We start from the raw sequence: 22,295 nt of genomic DNA on the forward strand, positions 1-22,295 counted from the left end.
GCGCTTTATGGGAAGCTAGACTTGGGGGAAAGCAGCATCCCTGCGGTAATATCCGTGTGCTGCACCCTCCATAATATTTGTGACAGGAAGGGTGAAACATTCAGCCAGGCATGGACCAATGAGGTACAAGTCCTGGAGGCTGAATTTGCACAGCCAGAGAGAAGGGCTACTAGAGATGCCCACAGCAGTGCTAAAAGGATTAGGGATGCCTTGAGGGAGGAATTTGAGGCTGAAAGCCAACAGTAATGGTTTTTGCCGTGACCGGGAGTGAACTGCACTGGTTACAGTGCTTTTAAGTGCCTGTGTTTTCCTTGGGGTTTGTTACCTGTGTTTTCCTTGGGGTTTGTTATCTTTCACTTTATGCAATAATAAAAACCGTTTCATAATCAAAGAAATCATTTATTTTAAAAAAAAAAAGGAAAAGGGCAGGGGGGTTGGTTGTTGGACTGTACATTCATAGGTTTGTATATGTACTGCCAGGAGTGGTGTGCACTTCAGGATTATAATGCTGCATGGTGATGGGGGTTGAATGCAGAGGGTAAGGGTTGTAGTTCTCTGGGCTCATAGGTGACCGTACAGGTGTCAGGGGCAGCTGGTGGTGCTGTAGGTAAGAACCTGGATGCTGGGGAACGGGGTTTGGAGCTGACATTGGTGCACAAGGGAAAGAGGTTTGGGAGGGGGAGCGGTTGGCACGGTAGTGCTCTGCCTGCATGACTACCAGTGACTGCATACAGTCTGTTTGGCGCGCCATGAGGTTTATAAGCTGCCTCGTGGTTTTCTTCAGTGACAACTCCTTTCTCCTGCTTTGTGTTTCCCTCCAGTGCTGAATTTTGCCTCTCCATTCCTGCGTAGTTTTATTGTCTCTTGCACGCTGATTCAGAACTGCATTCACCAAATCTTCCTTGCTTTTCTTAGGCTTCCTCCTTAGGTTCTGAAGTTTTTTTTCAGTCTCTGATAAGGCCGGTCCAGGACTAGTCAAGGACACTATAAAAATACAGCAAATGATACATTTTAAGAGAGCATGCACTGTGTATAATCTCAGTGAGTTACTTTCCAGTCTCACACTGTAGCATTCCTCAGACATTTCAAACACACCTAGAGAATTCACAGACTCGCAGAAATGGTAAGTGAGGGTAAGGCAGTAGAGTAAAAGTTAATAAAACCTGGGAGACATGCTTGCCTGGTTTGCCTGGGCAGGGGGCTTCTTGGTTCATGGGTGCACTGCTGTTTGTGGGCTTTGGGGAAGGCAGAAAGCTGCTGTTGGGACCTGCAATGAAACAGTGTGCCTCCCTCCATTTCACACAGGAGTTAATACTTGAAGATATCTCCCTGCTGTGGGTTTCCTGGGAAGCAAGGGAGGGTCTCCTACAACAATGCGGATTCCGCCCTGGCCCCTATGCAGCTTGCCTGTGTACAGCAATGGTCCCCCCACCCCTCATGGAACAGTGGCGCGGATGCGTTAGCCTGACTGGGACAGGGACCACACTGGCTCTCCCTTTAAACTTGCTCAAGCGCATTGCCTATGCTCTTGCTGAAACTTTTGAGGAGATTACAGAGGCAAATTACCGCAACGTGATAGACCACATCAATGGGATATTCCACGTCTAGGCATGCAAGCATGCAGCCATACCACCCCCTCCTCTCCCAAAACATTTGCATGCAATAAAAGCTGCTTACCTGGGACCTGCTCCTGTGATTCTTCTGAACCAAGTTCCAGGTGCTGCGACTGGCTAGCTTCCTCCTGGCTTGAGAAGAGCTCCTGACTGAATGTCTCCTGGGACTCCAGGGTGTCTCCCCCCACCACAGTAGCCTCACTGTCTGTTTGGATCTCCCCCTCCACCTCCCTCTCCTCTACCGGCTCTGAACTGTCCATTGTGGTCCTCGGATTTACAGAGGGGTCACCCCCATAAATCGCGTCCAGCTCCTTGTCTAAACGGCAGGTCGTGGGGGCAGGGCCGGAGCGGCGGTTTCCCTCGCGTGCTTTGCAATAGGCACTCCGCAGCTCCTTTACTTTAACCCTGCACTGCAGTGCTTCCCGCTCATGGCCCCTTTCCAGCATGTCTCTTGTTACCTGGGCAAAGGTATCATAATTCTTACGGCTAGAGCGCAGCTGTGCCTGCACAGATTCCTCCCCCCAAACACTGATGAGGTCCATCAGCTCGCCATTGCTCCAAGCTGGGGCTCGTTTGCCACGTGGAGGCATGGTCACCTGTAAAGATTCACTGATTGCACTCCACACCTGGCTGAGCAAACAGGAAGGGGATTTTTAAAATTCCTGGGGCATTTAAAGGGCGGGTCATATGAGGCCAGGGCAGTAGAGTCTGAGCTGATGAGCAGAGTGGCTGAACGGGCATTCTGGGATACATCCATATACCCTGGAGGCCAATAACAGCGCTGGTGTGTGGCCACACTTGATGACCAGCGCTGCAGCACCAGTGCTGCATTCTTTATTCTCCATGCTGAGCCAGGTGTACGGCCAGCACTGCAGCCAGGGAGTTGCAGTGCTGGATGTGCCCTGCAGATGTGGACACTTACTAATTGCAGCGCTGGAAAGCCTCCACCAGCGCTGCAAATCGCAAGTGTAGCCATACCCTCAGTGTTTGTGTCTCTATCTGATCCCTAGAGAAAAACAACCCAACCTGCTGCTTAGAGTAACAGGAATTATCATCATTGCCTATGATAACTCTGGTTATTCTTGTGAGCCATACAAATGTCCAGTGCCTCTTTGATGACTACTGTCTACTCGCACATCGTGGAAAAAGGTATTTATTGGTTCAGAATTTGCCATCTTTTAATTGTATTGTATATCCCTATGATGTTTCTTGCGGTTTCCCAGGATTGTGCAGCACCCACTGACATCTCCCCTTAGTGTGGGGAAGCCAGGTCTGTGCCTGCCAGGGGTCAGCTCCCTGAATATTATTGTGATTTTTGGTGGAAGGGGCCAGCTATCACAAAGGCAGGTTTACTTGGGTGGCAAGAGGGGACTGTCTGTGACTCCATGTTAAGGCTATTGTAGTGCTTGAGGAGGTCCCACTTGATACTTGGTTGGTGAAATCTAAGTCTAGAACTCACAGCCAATGTTGTGGCTGTGCCCTGCTTCTAAACAGTCTGCCCTGAGACTGGTGCCCATGCTCTTCAGCCACTCCAGACAGCCTGACAGCCCTTCCTCTCCGCCACAGTATGACAATACTCTCCTCTGTCTTCAGCAACTCAGAGGCTGGAAAAGGGTGTGAAGTGACCGTTACACTGTAGAAGTGTGGTATCCTGTCTGGAGAGTAGGATCTGGGTTTGAACATAGGGCCATAGCAGGAAGCACCTGCCCACTGCAGTGACACAGTAGATTGGGAATCTGTGGTGTGAGTATTTTGGGGTATTGCACAAACAGGGCAGAGTTAAGGTTGTGTGGGCATTTATCTTCTCTCTCTATTTCCTGCATCTCAGAAGTCAGAGTTTTGTTGAACTCAGCCTTTGGGAAGGGCCCGAGCTATCACTGGGCACCATAACTATCCATTAACAAAGATTATTTTGTGACCTTTTATTTCCTAGTTTATTAAACAGAAGGAGCAATGTTTGTTGGTGGGAGTTCCTGGCCATTTAGACAACTGTCGTTCTCCTCTAGGTTTGCAGTTGATGCGCTACTGTGGCTCGGTAATAATCAAAAGACCTAGTTTTTATATTGTACTTTCCATCAACACATCTCCAAGAGCTTGAGATCATTATCCCCATTTTACAGATGGGACACTGAGGCACATGATCATCCAACAGGCCAGTGGCAGAGCTGGGAATAATCCCAATCCAATGGCTTCTCCACTGGCCACTCAGTTGCTCTGTGATTCCACAGTGCTCCTCCCCACTCCTCTGAATATTTTGTTATAGTTTCCTTCTTGTCCTACCCTTGGTGCACGTGGAGAACAATGGATCATCATCCTCTTTCTAACAACCTGGTATATCTCTGAAGACTGTTACCACGCCCCCTTCACCCTTCTCTTCTCCAAGCTAAACACGCCAAATTCTTTCTACTTTTCCTCACAGGTCAGGTTTTCTAAACCTCTTTATCATTTTTGTTGCTGTCCTCTGGACTGTGTCTAATTTTTCCCCATCCCTCTTAAAGTGCGGTGGCCAGAACTGGACACACTACTCCAGCTGAGGCCTCACCAGTGCCGAGCAGAGCAGAACAATTACCTCCCAGGTCTTACACACAACACACCTGTTAATTCACCCGGGAATGGGCAAGCTAGCCCAGACAGTCAGCAAAGAATAACTGCTATGGGCCAAATCCTAAGGAACTCATTCTTCTCTAACTCAGGCCATGTCCACACTACAGAATTAAGTCGACCTAACTTACACCAGCAGACAGTCGCCGCAGTAATTACATCGCTCGTGCGTGTCTGCACTCTGCTCCTTGTGTCGGCGGTGCTCACATTGCTCACCAGTAGCACTCGCGCCGATTGCACTGACAGTGTGGGGCATCATGGGAAGGCTCCTGAAAGCCAATAACATTTGACATAAGAAACTCAGTGTCTACATTGACGCTAACTACATCAACCTTGACTCTACGCCGTTCATGTAGGTTGGGTTATTAAGTCAGCGTAGTGGGGCAGTTACATCAGAGGGAGTGAAATTTAAGTGCAAACGCTTCCATAGTTAGGTCGACATAAGATGCCTTGAGTCAGCCTAACTCTGTAGTGTAGACCAGACCTCAGTAGTCAATGGCCTTGATGTTTACACTGTTTTAACAAGCACCATAGCATTGAATTCCCTCCTGAGGGCACTTACAAAGCAGGGATCATTAGCAGCAGCCTCAGCGGAGATCCCAAGAGCTGCCTGAGCCAACCTGAGGCTGCTTTCCCCTATAAACCCTAGAAGGCTCCAGAGCAGGAGCCATGGAGGCCCCTTGTAATATACATGGGTCTGTGCATCAGGCAAGAAATCAAGAGCCGGCCCAGTGCAGCAGTGGAAGGTAGGTGTCTTTGCAGAGCTAATAAGGGTTTGTCCATACGGGGTGATAGTGCACAACAGTGGGGTGTTAATTCTAAATTGCCTCAATGTGTTGTGCACAAAGGAACTTTCTGTGGGCGCCAGCAAGATTCTACATGAGCCAGTTCGCGTGCCAGACATTGGTGCCCTTTAGAAATCCCGTTGCTCTTGAGTGCACTACCCCACCCTGTGGACAAACTCTGAGAGCAGGAGACAGAGGGGAGCAGCATGGAAGTGGAAATCAGATCCCCACACCCACTCAGCATCAACACAGAGGTCGCCGCTTCTTGCTGAGGATTCAAAGTAAATCTGAACCTTCCTGGGGTTTGTCCACACAGGGAGTCAGTGCGTGGCAAACTGGGGTGGAAATCTACAGTGCGGTAGGTTGCTCTGCAGTGAGGGGCCGCGCGGATCCAGCTATCACACAGTAAACGTCCCCTAGTGGATTTTGCCCTAGTGCTGTTTGAAATGGGGGTAGGTCAATGTGCACTAGGGAATGTTTTGTGCACTGGAGCGGGGTCCACACAGCGTGTTAGTACATGGCAGGCTAGTGCTCTGGAGATTCATACCCCAGCTTATCATGATCGAACTCTCTATTTAGAAAAGCCCTTGGTCAGATCCTGGGGATCTCACATAGGAAGGAAATGGTGCGGTAGTGGGAAGGAGCACAGCTGGAGCTGTTTCTCGGCGCACACCGTAGCTGTGCATATCCTGCTCCCTCACACTTCCTATTCTGCCCTTGATAGGTCTCATTCCTCCTCTCCCCTCCCAACAGGGCTGAACTGCAACTCTGCAGGGTGTGGCTGGGAGCATTGATTTCCAGCTGTTCTGTTGCACCGGGGATGCTGCACAAAATCCAGGCCCAGACACTCGCACTCTTCAGCTGAGCTGCAGAGTGCACCTGGGGTAGAGTGCGTCTCAGGGTACCAAGGAGGGGAGGAGAGGGACAGGGGTCTGTATGTGCCTGCTCGGGGCATTCCCTTTGTGCACGGGGAAGGACACTTGACAGAGGGAGTTTCCCAGCTGCACTGCTAGTCAAGGTCCTGCTCTCAGTGTCTCAGGCATTAGCATGAGGAGAGCATGCTCACTCCCTGCTCTGCTGGTGCTGACATGCAGGCTCCTGAGCTGCACCTGCTGTCTCAGAGCTGGGGGAAGAGAGGAGAGAGCGCCTCTTCTTTTCCCATTTACTGCATGGGGCTGGGAACGGAGCAGAGAGTGGGAAGAGAAGCAGATGCATGGATGGACAGAGTTTAATGGGGCTGGGAATTTCAGGGGAGTCAGGTGACCAACTCCCCTTGATTTTTCAATGGTATCTAATTTCTTTAGGTCCCTTTGAATATCCCAGCCTCAGAAAAGACTCAGGGAATTTCACTGAAAGAGGAGATGAACAAGGTGGGACATGTGAGAGGTTAAGGACTAATGAATGGGACAGAGAAACTCCATCAGGTGCACCTACAAATCAAGAATGACCCAATCAACTTAACAGACAACACCTTTAGCACTCAGACATGAAACAATGTTCTTTTTAGACAATGTGTATTTGTCTCCTAGAACTCACTAGAGATCATTGAGTAATTCAGGAAACTGAACTATGTGGCAAGCTATAGCTCTGGATAGATTTGGGTAGGGGGCTAACCTGGGATGTTGGACACGTGGGGTCAATTCTCTGTTCTCCAGCAGGCTCCCTGGGGCCCTTTGGGGGAATTACTTAGGCCAGATTTCAAAGGTGTTGAGGCACCAAATGATGTAGATGGGTACCAAGTGGAATGCTGAAAAGCATCTAAGCAGGTTAGGCATCTAATATCCTTTGGCTTGAATGCGAGATAGGCACTGAGGCTGATGGACTTTGTAAAATCCCACTGGGCACTGATCTGCATTTTTAGGCACTAAGTACATTCTCAAACTGACCTTCTGGGCCTCAGTTCTCCATCTGTACAATGGGCACAGAAACCTTTTCAAATCTCACTATGGCATTGTGAGGATAAATACATTAAAATAGTGGCCCCCAATCTTTTTGTGGCCAGTAGCACATTCATGTTTTCAGAAGTGTGTGGCGGGCGCCAACAATTTTTCAAGGCTTATTTTGTATTTGTACAATAAATAATATGAAAAAAATCATGTTTAATATTCTTCCCACTCTGGGTTGAAATAATACATATGTTGTCTCTTATTTGAACCACTCATTTTGGAGCAAAATGTTAAAAAATTAATAAATTGCAAAGCACCAGAAAAGAGCAGTATCATTGCAGGAAGAATATTTACATACAGGGCCAGCTGCAGGCACCAGTGGAGCAAGCAGGTGCCTGGCAGGGGTCCCTGGCATCTCTTCCCTGATGGGCACTAGGCAGACCCCAGAGTTCTGTGTGCCCGGCAGGCGAGGGGCTGCGGCTTCTCTGCAGCCCCGGAGTTCTCTGTGCCCGGCAGGAGAGAAGCCGCAGCCCAGCACCTGCCGGGGACAGAGAGAAGCAGCGCCCACAACCCTAGAGTTCTCTGTCCCCAGCAAACACAGGGCTGCAGCTTCTTTCCCTGCAGAGCACTAGGCAGGTGCACATAAATGCCCCAGCGGGCGCCATGGTGCCCGCGAGCACCGCGTTGGGGACCACCGCATTAAGGACTGTGAGGTGCTCAGATACTATGATTTTGCTCGGTCTGTAACCAGCACCCTTCCATTGTTCGGGGTATTTGGGAATAGTCACTGAGTGAAGGCTGATTAAGGACCTTAGACCATGCAGTGTGCTGCTAGGAAAACAATTGAACCATAAAGGCTCTGTCTGTCTGACTACTCAGAATTTACAGCTCCTGGCTCTGACCTCACCTGGGCAGCTGTAAAATGGGAGGATCTCCGGCAGAAGTTAATATTGCAAAAAAACAGATGGGAGATCAGAATTAGACCTCAGATTTATTCATGTGAGGAAAGGCTGTGAGATCGTTCTTGTTAAAGCCATTCCTTTACTCTCTCTTACTGCCGCTGACCATTCTTAGTGTGGGCTAAAACTTGCCAGTGGCTAGCATCCTTTGAGGAACAGCAGATCATTTGTGGCTCTGCATAGCTTGAATTAAGGTCCTGATTCAGCAAAGCCCTCAGGACCAGATTTTTAAAGCTATTTAGGGGTTGCTGAGCTCAGTGTTGCAACAACGCCTAACTGATTGAGGAACCTTAATTCCATTTTCAAAACGGATTTAGGCATGGAGGAGTCTAAATCCCATTGGCTGTCAATAGAATGTAGAGTCCTCAGTGCCTACATCTGGGAAAATAAGATTTAGGCTTGGGAATTGTGATGCTGTGTGCTGCAGCACCTAAATAACTTTAAAAATCTGACCTTAAGGCACATTGGTTGCCTACGTACTTTTGAAAATCCCACTAGGCACCTATCTGCAACTTTGGGTGCCTAAATGCCTCTGGATATCTGTCCTTCTGCACTTGCCTAAGCTGATGGGTAGTTTTTGCCTTTGAAAGTCCCGTCTCTGAGTTTTAGTATTTTTCTTTGTACCTAGATGCACCTCATAGACAAAGCAGAAGAGGACAATCGAACGATAATCACAGAATTCATCCTCCTGGGATTCAGGAATCTCCCTGAACTGCAGATCCTTCTCTTCCTGGTTTTCCTGGTGATCTACATTGTGACCATGTCTGGGAACATCCTCATCGTTGCGCTAGTTGTGGCTGATCAGCACCTTCACACTCCCATGTACTTCTTCCTGGGGAACTTGTCCTGCTTGGAGACCTGCTACACCTCCACCATCCTGCCCAGGTTACTGGCCAGTCTCCTGACCGGAGACAGAACCATTTCTGTCAGTGGCTGTTTTGCACAGTTTTATTGCTTTGGTTCTCTGGCAACTACAGAATGTTATCTCCTAGCAGTGATGTCTTATGATCGGTATCTAGCGATATGCAAACCCCTGCGTTATGCAGCCCTGATGAACGGCAGGTTGTGCCTCCAGCTTTCAGCGGGGTCTTGGTTAAGCGGATTTCTAACTTGTGTAATAACAATGTGGTTTTTGTCGCAATTAACATTCTGTGCCCCCAATGAAATTGACCATTTCTTTTGTGATTTTTCTCCAATGCTAAAGCTCTCCTGCAGTGACACCAGCATGATCACACTGGTTAGTTTCATACTCGCCTTCCTAGACCTGCCTTGCCCATTTCTATTAACTGTGACATCCTATGTTTGTATCATTGCTACTATCCTGAGAATCCCTTCCACCACCGGGAGGCAAAAGGCCTTTTCCACCTGCTCCTCTCACCTCATTGTGGTTACACTTTTCTATGGGACCCTAATGACTGTGTATCTGCTACCAAAAACCAATACACTGAAAGCCCTGAACAAAGTGTTCTCTGTCTTCTACACAGTCCTGACTCCCATGCTCAACCCCCTCATCTACAGCCTGCGAAACAAAGAGGTGAAGGAGGCCCTGAGAAAAGTCATCCGGTAATATATGTTGCTCTCATGAATTCAGATGGAGTCACTGATCTGTGAAGGAACCTATCTGGCTTAATGAGCAAGAAAGTTTACATCTAGTAGGGCCAAGCTCACACCAATAGGAACTGCTTTGGGGAACGTGAGCACATGCTACGTTTTGGGTTGATGACATTCCCATTTCTGGCTAAAGCTGATATTTGCTGCTGCCTTAATTGGAAACATGTCTTGCGCTCTACCCTCCACATGGTGACATTTAAGATTTCAGATACGTGTTTCATGTATTTCTCTGCTCTCTCTGAATTGTGTGAATACCACATTCTACTTAGCACTGGCCTCAGATCACTGTGGGCAGAATTAGCTGGTTCAAATATTTTCCTTCTCCTTGACGTCCTGGATTCCCCAAAGCTCCATAACTTTATATCTGGGAAGATTGTACTGGTCTTCCCATTTGTTGTACTGTGTGTCATCTTGCAATGGGTAGAAGGGGTGTAAGCGTGTGCCTATACTGCAATGTAAGCCTAGGGTGTGTGGCACTTTAACCCGTAGGCTCAGTGAGTGTGAATCTAGACTTGAGTGTCCACACTGAATATTAACACTAGGTTTAGAATTTCTAGACCCAGGCTTCACAACAGTGCTCAGGCATCTAGGCTGCACTATGCAGATCTAAGTCAAACCAGCCTGTGCCAGGTCTTCGGCTGGCTAACAAGAGAGCCTCTCCACCCCTCAGGATACTTGAAATAAACAGGAACAAAGGCCAGTGACTGCAGGGGTGTGAGTGATTGCTGGACCCAGGCTAAAAGGAGATTAGTCTGTAAAAGGGAGCATTCTGGAACTGGTGAGGATCTTATCTGTATTCAGTTCGATTAGACAGAGATTTGCGCATTTTATTTTATTTTGCTTGGTGACTTACTTAGTCTGTTACTACTTGGAACCACTTAAATACTACTTTCTGTATTGAATAAAATCACTTTTTACTAATTAATTAACTCAGAGTATGTATTAATACCTGGGGGAGAAAACAACTGTGCATATCTCTCTTTCAGTGTTATAGAGGGCGAACAATGTTTGAGTTTTCCCTGCATAAAGTTTATACCGGGTAAAACCGATTTATTTGGGATTAGACCCCATTGGGAGTCGGGCATCTGAGTGCTAAAGAAAAGCCCACCTCTGTTAGCTGCTTTCAGGTAAACCTGCAGCTTTGGGGCAAGTAATTCAGACCCTGGGTCTTTGTTGGAGCAGATGGGAATGGCTGGTTCAGCAAGACAGATGCTGGAGTCCTGAGCTGTCAGGGAAAGCAGAGGTAGAAGTAGTCTGGGTACTCAGGTCACAGTTATCAGGGGGGTTTCTGTGATCCAACCTGTCACAGTCAGCGTTTGAAGCACTTGTCTTGCTTGTGCTTTCACTCCTGTTTCAGGCAATGGGCAGAACTTCCCTGAGGCGCTGGTGAACGTTTCAGGGGCATTTTCTGACCTGCAGAAGAAGGCACCTGTTGGAGGAGGAGGAGCGTGATACAGACCTGGCAGACTCAAACTGGATGATGCTGCTCATAGCTCTTGGAAGAGCCACTGATGCCCCTGTGTAGACCGGTGCTTCTGCAGCAGGGCCACAAGCACAGACTGGTGGGATCCCATCGTCATGCAGACCTGGTATGACCAGACCTTGCTCATGAAGAAAGATACATTTCTGGAGTCTTGTTAGCAGCTTTCCGGACCCTTCAGCACCACGACACATATGCAAGGGAAGCCATTTCTGTTCAAAAGTAGGTTGCTATACCCCAGAGTCCTACGGGTCCATTGCTAACCAGTTTGGGGTTGGACAGTCGACTGGAATGTGAAGTGGTGGCTGAGGTTTTTAAGGCAGTCAGGCGTGTGGTTTAGCCAAATGTGGGGGAATAAACAATATCCCCAAAGTAACTGCTAGTTTGGGGAGAATAGGATTTCCTGGCTGCACCGGGGCCATGATTGTATGTACTCAAGGAGCCAGAGTACAGACACTGCAAAAGGTACTACTTCATAGGTATGTGGCCCTTGGGGACTACAGAGGCAAAGTTATGGATGCCAACGTGGGCTGCCCTGGAAAAGTTCATGATGCCAAGGTTTTCCATCAGTCGGCCATCTACCTTCATAGAAAGGCCGGAACACTATTCCAAATGATAATGTCATAAATGGAATTACTGTTTCCATGGTTATTCTAGGGGATCCCATGTACCCCCTTTTGCCTGGGCATATGAAACAGTATCCTGATCAGAGGCCATGGCAAAAGAAAGCTTAATTATCTTCTCAATAGGTGTAGAATGGTGGTTGAATGTGCGTTTGTCAGATTGAAATCCTCAAACCTGAGTGTGAGTTTGGGCTTACATTGCAGTGTACACATTCCCTAAAACCCAGTGCATCAGATCCTATACAGATTAGTGGCTATCAAAATAAAATAAATGATGTGAATGGTTTCTGTTGACACAACCTCTTTGCTACAGCAACAAAAACAACAAAATCAATGTCAAACAAAAAAGCAGCATGTAGGCATGGGGGAAATGCTAATCATGACACATGCCAGCTCCTTTCACCCTGAAGCACATTGGGTAAAATTTCCAAAAGTGTCTAGCTGACTTAGACGCATAAATCTCATTGGCTTTCTATGAGACAGAGATTCCCTCGTCCTTAGGTCCTTCTGAAAGGGGAACTCAGGCTCTGAAGTCACTTTGGTGCTTTTGAAAATTCTACCCATTGAATAGTCCTTTAATCCTTAGGCCACTGATTCAAATTAATACACAGGAACTAACTGAAGGCATTGACAGTAGCTGCGCCACTGGAGGTCGTCTACATGGCAGCTGAAGGTGAGCCTCCCAGGCTGCATAGGCAGACTCATGCTAGCAGGGCTTGTGCTAGCATGCTAAAAATAGCTGTGTGGATGTTGTAGGGTGGGGCCAAACCTGGATGACTAGCCTGAGCCTCCCCTGAGGTGAGGGACGTCATTATGAGCTGGACCAAACCTTCTTATGGTTGAGTTAAAAAACTTATTCTAACTGATGTGTGGACACCCCCTTCTATTCACATAACTGTCAGGATGAGTTAATCAGAAGCCCCCGTCTAAGACAAACGATGTGTGAACCTGCCCAGGAATTTGGACTGAGTGGGCAGAAGGGTTTGGCTGAGCACGGATTGGTGTGTGAGAGAAGAGAGAGGAGAGAGAACACACAGAACAGAGAGATGGAGGCTGAGGGGAAAAAGCAAGGAAGGCAAACAGTAGCCCAGTTTGAGCCTGGAAAAGGGGAGCATTTGGGTCAAAGGAGGTGGCTAACGAGACTTGGGGCAGTAAGCAAAGAAGCTGCTCCTTTTGTTTTTGGTTCCTCATGCACAGGGGCAGCTCTAGAGATCACGCTGCCCCAAGCAGCGCGGAGCGCTGCGCCGCCCTTCCCCGGTCCCGCGGCGGGTCCCCTCTTCCCGCGGCTCCGGTTGAGCTCCTGCCGACTTGCCTGCGGCAGGTCCACCGGAGCCCGGGACGAGCGGACCTGCCGCAGTCATGCCTGCGGAGCTCAACCGAGCCGCGGGAAGAGGGGACCCGCCGCAGTCTTGCCTGCGGCAGGTCCGCTCGTCCCGGCTCCGTGGACCTGCCGCAGGCATGCCGGCGGAGCTCCACCGAGCCAAATGCCGCCCTGGAAACGGCCGCCCCAAGCGCCTGCTTGCGCGCTGGGGTCTAGAGCCGCCCCTGCTCCTGCAGTCAGAGAAGCCGCCCTTCCCCGGTCCCGCGGCGGGTCCCCTCTTCCCGCGGCTCCGGTTGAGCTCCTGCCGACTTGCCTGCGGCAGGTCCACCGGAGCCCGGGACGAGCGGACCTGCCGCAGTCCGCGCCTGCGGAGCTCAACCGAGCCGCGGGAAGAGGGGACCCGCCGCAGTCTTGCCTGCGGCAGGTCCGCTCGTCCCGGGCTCCGGTGGACCTGCCGCAGGCATGCCGGCGGGAGCTCCACCGGAGCCAAATGCCGCCCCCGGGGAAACGGCCGCCCCAAGCGCCTGCTTGGTGCGCTGGGGTCTAGAGCCGCCCCTGCTCATGCATTCAGAGAAGCCGCCCTTCCCCGGTCCCGCGGCGGGTCCCCTCTTCCCGCGGCTCCGGTTGAGCTCCTGCCGACTTGCCTGCGGCAGGTCCACCGGAGCCCGGGACGAGCGGACCTGCCGCAGTCATGCCTGCGGGAGCTCAACCGGAGCCGCGGGAAGAGGGGACCCGCCGCAGTCTTGCCTGCGGCAGGTCCGCTCGTCCCGGGCTCCGGTGGACCTGCCGCAGGCATGCCGGCGGGAGCTCCACCGGAGCCAAATGCCGCCCCCCCGGGAAACGGCCGCCCCAAGCGCCTGCTTGGCGCGCTGGGGTCTAGAGCCGCCCCTGCTCATGCATTCAGAGAAGTCGGACTTTGTACATTCCTTGTCAATAAATGAGATTGAATCAAAGAAAATATCAGACTCCATCAATGTCTGTTTCCAATTGGGACATCCCCATGGCTCCAAACTATGACTAGCCACTCAGGTCAAAAAGGGGTAACAATACACAGTCTCTACCTGGCATGGAGATACACAGTGTGTTTGGGGAGGTTTGAGCCCTAATGCCCTCAGCATCTGCAAAAGGTTGTCTTGTTCTTGCAGCAGAATAGCTGAGAGTGTCTGACTGTTTGCGTCTCTGTCTGGTCCCTAGACAAAAACAACCCAACCTGCTGCTTAGAGTAATAGGAATCATCATCATTGTCTATGATAACTCTGGTTATTCTTGTTACCCATACAAATGTCCAGTCCCACTTTGATGACTATAGTCTAATCACACATCTTGGAAAAAGGTATTTATTGGTGCAGAATTTGCCATCTTTTAGTTTTATTGTATGTCCATGTGACATTTGTTGCGGTGCCTGGGATTGTGCGGCACCCACTGAAACCTCCCCTTAGCGTGGGGAAGCCAAGTCTGTGCCTATCAGGGGTCAGCTCCCTGAATATTATTGTGATTTTTGGTGGAAGGGGCCATCTATCGCAAAGGCAGGCTTACTTGGGTGGCAAGACAGACCAGAGTGTCCAAGAGGACTGTCTGTGACTCCATGTTAAGGCTATTGTAGTGCTTGAGGAGGTCCCACTTGATACTTGGTTGGTGAAATCTAAGTCTAGAACTCACTGCCAATGTGGGGCTTGTGACCTGCTTCTGAACAGTCTGCCCTGAGGCTGGTACCCGTGCTCTTCAGCCACTCCAGACAGCCTGACAGCCCTTCTCTCCCCGTCATCCGGGATGGCATGAGTGAGACAGGTAATCTTGAAAAGCCTGTGCTGCCACAGTGCAACAATACTCTCCTCAACTCAGGGGCTGGAAAAGGGTGTGAAGTGACTGTTACACTTTAGAAGTGTGGTATCCTGTCGGAGGAGTATGATCAGGGTTTGAACATAGGCTATGGCAGGAAGCACCTGCCCAAAGCAGTGACACGATAGAGTGGGAATGCGTAGTGTGGGTATTTTGAGGTATTGCAAAAATATGGTAGAGTTAAGGTTGTGTGGGCATTTATCTTCTCTCTCTATTTCCTGGTTCTCAGAAGTCAGAGTTTTGCTGAACTCAGCCTTTGGGAAGGGCCCGAGCTATCACCGGGCACCTTAACTCTGTGTTAACAAAGTTTCTTTGTGACATTTTATCTCCTAGTTTTTTAAACAGAAGGAGCCATTTTTATTAGTGAGAGTTAGTGGCCGTTTTGACAACTGTCGTTCTCCTCTAGGTTTGCAGTTGATGCGCTACTGTGACTCGGTAATAATCAAAAGACCTAGTTTTTATATGCTACTTTCCATCAACACATCTCCAAGAGCTTGAGATCATTATCCCCATTTTACAGATGGGACACTGAGGCACATGGTCATCCAACAGGCCAGTCGTGGAGCTGGGAATAATCCCAATCCAGTGGCTTCTCCACTGCGCCACACAGTTGCTCTGTGATTCCACAGTGCTCCTCCCCACTCCTCTGCATGTTTTTTTATAGTTTCCTTCTTGACCTACCCTTGGTGCACATGGAGAACAATGGATCATCATCCTCTTTCTAACAACCTGGTATATCTCTGAAGACTGTTACCACATCCCCCCTCACCCTTCTCTTCTCCAGGCTAAATACACCCAATTCTTTCTACTTTTCCTCACAGGTCACGTTTTCTAAACCTCTTTATCATTTTTGTTGCTCTCCTCTGTACTGTGTCAAATTTTTCCCCAGCCCTCTTAAGGTGCAGTGCCCAGAACTGGACACACTACTCCATCTGATGCCTCACCAGTCCCGAGCAGAGCAGAACAATTACCTCCCAGGTCTTACATACAACACACCTGTTAATTCACCCGGGAATGGGCAAGCTAGCACAGACAGTCAGCAAAGAATAACTGCTATGGGCCAAATCCTAAGGAACTTATTCTCCATGTCCACACTACAGAATTAAGTCGACCTAACCTGCGTCGGCAGACAGCCACCGCAGTAATTACATCGCTCGTGCGTGTCTGAACTTTGCTCCTTATTTCAGCAGTGCGTGACCTCACCAGGAGCACTCACGCCGATTGCACTGACAGTGTGGGGCATCGTGGGAAGGCTCCTGAAAGCCAATAATATTCGAAATAAGTAATGCAGTGCCTACATTGACACTAACTACATCAACCTTGACTCTATGCCGCTCGTGGAGGTGGGGTTATTAAGTCAGCGTAGTGGGGCAGTTACATCAGCAGGAGTGAAATTTACATGTAAACGTTTCCATAGTTAGGTCGACGTAAGATGCCTTGAGTCAGCCTAACTCTGTAGTGGAGACCAGGCCTCAGTAGTCAATGGCCTTGATGTTAACACTGTCTTAACAAGCACCATAGCATTGAATTCCCTCCTGAGGGCACTTTCAAAGCAGGGATCATTAGCAGCAGCCTCAGCGGAGAAACCAAGAGCTGCCTGAGCCAACGTCAGGTTGCTTTCCCCTATAAACGCTAGAAGGCTCCAGAGCAGGAGGCATGGAGGTCCCTTGTAATATACACGGGTGTCTGTATCAGGCAAAAAATCAAGAGCCAGCCCAGGGCAGCAGTGGAAGGTAGGTGTCTTGGCAGAGCGAATAAGGGCTTGTCCATACGGGGCGGTGGTGCACCACAGCGGGGTGTTAATTCCAAAGTGCGCCAATGTGTTGTGCACAAAGGAACTTTCTGTGGGCGCCAGCAAGAGTCTACATGAGCCAGTTCGCATGCCAGATGTTGGTGCCCTATAGAAATCCCATTGCTCTTGAGTGCACTACCCCACCCTGTAGACAAACTCTGAGAGCAGGAGACACAGAGGGCAGCAGCATGGAAGTGAAAACCAGATCCCCACACCCACTCAGCATCGACACAGAGGTCGCAGCTTCTTGCTGAGGATTAAAGGTAAATCTTAACCTTCCTGGTTTTTGTCCACACAAGGAGTCAGTGTGTGGCAAGCTGAGATGGAAATCTACAGTGTGGTAGGTTGCTGTGCAGTAAGGGGCCGCGCAGATCCAGCTATCACACAGTAAAAGTCCCCTAGTGGATTTTGCCCTAGTGCTGTTTGAAATGGGGGTAGGTCAATGCGCACTAGGGAATGTTTAGTGCACTGGAGCAGGGTCCACACAGCATGTTTGTACGTGGCAGGCTAGTGCTCTGGAGATTCACACCCCAGCTTCCCACGATCTAACTCTCTGTTTAGACAATCCCGTGGTCATATCCTGGGGAACTCACATAGGGAGGTAATTGTGCAGTAGTGGGAAGGAGCACAGCCAGAGCTGTCTCTCAGGCGCACACCATAGCTGTGCATATCCTGCTCCCTCTCACTTCCTATTCTGCCCTTGATAGGTCTCAATCCTCCCCCCGCCCAACAGGGCTGAAGTGCGACACTGCAGAGTGTGATGGGAGCATTGAGTTCCAGCTGTTCTTTTGGACCCGGGATGCTGCACAAAATCCAGGCCCAGACACTCTCACTCTTCAGCTGGGCAGCAGAGTGCACCTGGGGTAGAGTGTGTCTCAGGGTGCCAAGGAGGGGAGGAGAGGGACAGGGGTCTGTATGTGCCTGCTCGGGGCATTCCCTTTGTGCACGGGGCAGGTCACTGGGCAGAGGGAGTTTCCCAGCTGCGCTGCTAGTCAAGGTCCTGCTCTCAGTGTCACAAGCATTAGCATGAGGAGAGCATGCTCACGCCCTGCTCTGCTGGTGCTCACATGCAGGCTCCTGAGCTGCACCTGCTGTCTCAGAGCTGGGGGAAGAGAGGAGAGAGCGTCTCTTCTTTTCCCATTTACTGCATGGGGCTGGGAACGGAGCGGAGCGTGAGAAGAGAAGCAGATGCATGGATGGGCAGAGTTTAATGGGGCTGGGAATTTCAGGGGAGTCAGGTGACCAACTCCCCTTGATTTTTCAACAGTATCGAATTTCTTTAGGTCCCTTTGAATATCCCAGCCTCAGAAAAGACTCAGGGAGTTTCACTGAAAGAGGAGATGAACAAGGTGGGACATGTGAGAGGTTAAGGACTAATGAATGGGACAGAGAAACTCCATCAGGTGCACCTACAAATCAAGAGTGACCCAATCAACTTAACAGACAACACCTTTAGCACTCAGACATGAAACAAATTTCTCTTTACATAATGTGTATTTGTCTCCTGGAACTCACTGTCATAAGAGATCATTGAGTAATTCAGGAAACTGAATAATGTGGCAAGCTATTGCTCTGGATAGATTTGGGTAGGGGCTAACCTGGGATGTTGGATACGTGGGGTCAATTCTCTATTCTCCAGCAGGTTCCCTGGGGCTCTTTGGGGGAATTGCTTAGGCCAGATTTCAAAGGTGTTGAGGCACCAAGTGATGTAGATGGGCACCAAGTGGAATGCTGAAAAGCATCTAAGCAGGTTAGGCATCTAATATCCTTTGGCTCAAATGGGAGTTAGACACTGAGGCTGATGAAGGACTTTGTAAAATCCCACTGGGCACTGATCTGCATTTTTAGGCACTAAGTACCTTCTCAAACTGACCTTCTGGGCCTCAGTTCTCCATCTGTACAATGGGCACAGAAACTTTTTCCAATCTCACTGTGGCATTGTGAGGATAAATACATTAAAGCAGTGGCCCCCAACCTTTTTGTGGCCAGTAGCACATTCATGTTTTCAGAAGAGTGTGGCGGGCGCCAACAATTTTTCAAGGCTTATTTTGTATTTGTACATTAAATAATACGAAAAACATCATATTTAATATTCTTCCCACTCTGGGTTGAAATAATACATACGTTGTCTCTTATTTGAACCACTCATTTTGGGGCAAAATGTTAAAAAAATAATAAATTGCAAAGCACAAGAAAACAGCAGTATCAGTGCAGGAAGAATACTCACATACAGGGCCGGCTCCAAGCACCAGTGGAGCAAGCAGATGCCTGGCAGGGGGCCCTGGCATCTCTTCCCTGATGGGCACAAGGCGGGCCCTGGAGTTCTATGTGCCCAGCAGGTGCGGGGCTGCGGCTCCTCTGCAGCCCTGGAGTTCTCTGTGCCCGGCAGGAGAGAAGCCGCGGCCCAGCACCTGCTGGGGACAGAGAGAAGCAGCGCCCACAGCCCTAGAGTTTTCTGTCCCCAGCAAACACAGGGCAGCGGCATCTTTCCCCTGCAGAGCACTAGGCGGGCGCACATAAATGCCCCGGTGGGCGCCATGTTGTCCGCAGGCACCGCGTTGGGGACCACCGCATTAAGGACTGTGAGGTGCTCAGATACTACGATTTTGCTCGGTTTGTAACCAGCACACTTCCATTGTTCGGGGTATTTGGGAATAGTCACTGAGTGAAGGCTGATTAAGGACCTTAGTCCATGCAGTGTGCTGCTAGGAAAACAATTGAACTATAAAGGCTCTGTCTGTCTGACTACTCAGAATTTAAAGCTCCTGGCTCTGACCTCACCTGGGCAGCTGTAAAATGGGAGGATCTCCGGCAGAAGTTAATATTGCAAAAAACAGTTTGAGAGATCAGAATTAGACCTCAGATTTATTCATGTGAAGAAAGGCTGTGAGATCGTTCTTGTTAAAGCTATTCCTTTACTCTCCCTTACCGCCGCTGACCATTTTTAGTGTGGGCTAAAACTTGCCAGTGGCTAGCATCCTTTGAGGAACAGCAGATCATTTGTGGCTCTGCATAGCTTGAATTAAGGTCCTGACTCAGCAAAGCCCTCAGGACCAGATTTTTAAAGCTATTTAAGGGTTGCTGAGCTCAGTGTTGCAACAACGCCTAACTGATTGAGGAGCCTTAATTCCATTTTTAAAAGGGATTTAGGCATGGAGGAGTCTAAATCCCATTGGCTGTCAATAGAATGTAAAGTCCTCTGTGCCTACATCTGGGAAAATAAGATTTAGGCTTGGGCATTGTGATGCTGTGTGCTGCAGCACCTAAATAACCTTAAAAATCTGACCTTAAGGCACATTGGTTGCCTAAGTACTTTTCAAAATCCCACTAGGCGTCTATCTGCAACTTTGGGTGCCTAAATGCCTCTGGATATCTGTCCTTCTGCACTTGCTTAAGTTGATGGGATATTTGTGACTTTGAAAGTCCCACCTCTGAGTTTTAGTATTTTTCTTTGTACCTAGATGCACCTCATAGACAAAGCAGAAGAGGACAATCGAACGATCATCACAGAATTCATCCTCCTGGGGTTCGGGAATCTCCCTGAACTGCAGACCCTTCTCTTCCTGGTTTTTCTGGTGATCTATATTGGGACCATGTCTGGGAACATCCTCATTGTTGCGCTAGTTGTGGCTGATCAGCACCTTCACACCCCCATGTACTTCTTCCTGGGGAACTTGTCCTGCCTGGAGACCTGCTATACCTTGACCATCCTGCCCAGGTTACTGGCCAGTCTCCTGACCGGAGACAGAACCATTTCTGTCAGTGGCTGTTTTGCACAGTTTTATTGCTTTGGTTGTTTGGTAACTACAGAATGTTATCTCCTATCAGTGATGTCTTATGATCGGTATGTAGCGATATGCAAACCCCTGCGTTATGCAGCCCTGATGAACGGCAGGTTGTGCCTCCAGCTAGCGGCGGGGTCTTGGATAAGCGGATTTCTTACTTGTGTAATAACAATGTGGTTTTTGTCGCAATTAACATTCTGTGGTCCTAATGAAATTGATCATTTCTTTTGTGATTTTTCTCCAATGCTAAAACTCTCCTGCAGTGACACCAGCATGATCACACTGGTTAGTTTCATACTCGCCTTCCTAGACCTGCCTTGCCCATTTCTATTAACTGTGACATCCTATGTTTGTATCATTGCTACTATCCTGAGAATCCCTTCCACCACCGGGAGGCAAAAGGCCTTTTCCACCTGCTCCTCTCACCTCATTGTGGTTACACTTTTCTATGGGACCCTAATGACTGTGTATCTGCTACCAAAAACCAATACACTGAAAGCCCTGAACAAAGTGTTCTCTGTCTTCTACACAGTCCTGACTCCCATGCTCAACCCCCTCATCTACAGCCTGCGAAACAAAGAGGTGAAGGAGGCCCTGAGAAAAGTCATCCGGTAATATATGTTGCTCTCATGAATTCAGATGGAGTCACTGATCTGTGAAGGAACCTATCTGGCTTAATGAGCAAGAAAGTTTACATTTAGTAGGGCCAAGCTCACACCAATAGGAACTGCTTTGGGGAATGTGAGGACATACTGTGTCTTGGGTTGATGACATTCCCATTCCTGGCTAAAGCTGATATTTGCTACTGCCTTAATTGGAAACCTGACTGTCTTGCGCTCTACACTCCACATGATGACATTTGAGATTTCAGATACATGTTTCATCTATTTCTCTGCTCTCTGTGAGTTGGGAAAATGCCACATTCTACTTGGCACTGGCCTCAGATCCCTGTGGGTGGAATTAGTTGGTTCAAATATTTTCTGTCTCCTTGATGTCCTGGATTCCCCGAAGCTCCATAACTTTATATCTGGGAAGATTGTACTGGTGTTCCCATTTGTTGTACTGTGTGTCATCTTGCAAATGGAAGAAGGGGTGTAAGTGTGTGCCTATACTGTAATGTAAGCTTAGGGTCTGTGGGACTTGAACCCGTAGGCTCAGTGAGTGTAAACCAAGGCTTGAGTGTCCACACTGAATATTAACACTAGGTTTAGAATTTCCTGACTCAGGCCTCACACCAGTGCTCAGGCATCTACGCTCCACTATGCAGCCCTAAGTCAAACCAGTCTGTGCCAAGTCTTCAGCTGGCTAAAGAGGGAGCCTCTCCACCCCCCCGGATACTTGAAAGAAACTGGAACAAAGGATAGTAACTACAGGGGGTGTGAGCGATTGCTGGACCCAAGCTATAAGGAGATTAGTCTGTAAAAGGGAGCATTCTGGAACTGGTGAGGATCTTATCTGTATTCAGTTTGATTAGACAGAGATTTGAGGGTATTATTTTATTTTGCTTGGTGACTTTTCTTTGTTCTATCTGTTACTACTGGAACCACTTACATCCTACTTTCTGTATTTAATAAAATCACTTTTTAATTATTAATTAACTCAGATTATGTATTAATATCTGGGGGGAGCAAACAACTGTGCATATCTCTCTGCCAGTGTTATAGAGGGCGAACAATGTATGAGTTTACCCTGCATAAGGTTTATACAGGGTAAAACGGATTTATTTGGGTTTAGACCCCATTGGGAGTTTTGCATCTGAGTACTAAAGACAAGCCCACTTCTGTTATCTGCTTTCAGGTAAACCTGCAGCTTTGGGGCAAGTAATTCAGGCTCTGGGTCTTTGTTGGAGCAGATGGGAATGGCTGGCTCGGCAAGACAGGGTAGTGGAGTCCCAAGCTGGTAGGGAAAGCGGGGTAGAAGTAGTCTGGGCACTCAGATTGCAGCTCCTAGGGGGATTTCTGTGATCCAACCCATCACAGTCAGCGTTTGAAGCACTTGTC

General features: G+C 49.0%; 2 protein-coding genes across 3 annotated transcripts; both read left to right on the forward strand.

Moving 5' to 3' along the window:
• Positions 1–3,180: 3,180 nt before the first annotated feature.
• Positions 3,181–9,411, forward strand: LOC120383709 (olfactory receptor 11L1-like). 2 transcript variants are annotated; one of them, XM_039501903.1, is made up of 2 exons: positions 3,181–3,198; positions 8,500–9,411. In XM_039501903.1, the coding sequence occupies exons 1-2, from the start codon at positions 3,181–3,183 to the stop codon at positions 9,409–9,411; spliced, it is 930 nt and encodes a 309-aa protein (XP_039357837.1). The 2 variants fall into 2 exon arrangements, with proteins under 2 accessions (XP_039357837.1, XP_039357836.1); XM_039501902.1 differs by lacking the exon at positions 3,181–3,198 and having other exon boundaries at positions 8,473–9,411.
• A 10,560-nt stretch (positions 9,412–19,971) lies between these two features.
• On the forward strand, positions 19,972–20,910 carry LOC120383070 (olfactory receptor 11L1-like). The gene has a single exon (XM_039500702.1). It carries the CDS (start codon positions 19,972–19,974, stop codon positions 20,908–20,910), a length of 939 nt encoding a protein of 312 aa, XP_039356636.1.
• Positions 20,911–22,295: the final 1,385 nt, after the last annotated feature.

This window comes from Mauremys reevesii, linkage group 15, assembly GCF_016161935.1.
Source record: "Mauremys reevesii isolate NIE-2019 linkage group 15, ASM1616193v1, whole genome shotgun sequence".
NCBI lineage: Eukaryota > Metazoa > Chordata > Testudines > Geoemydidae > Mauremys > Mauremys reevesii.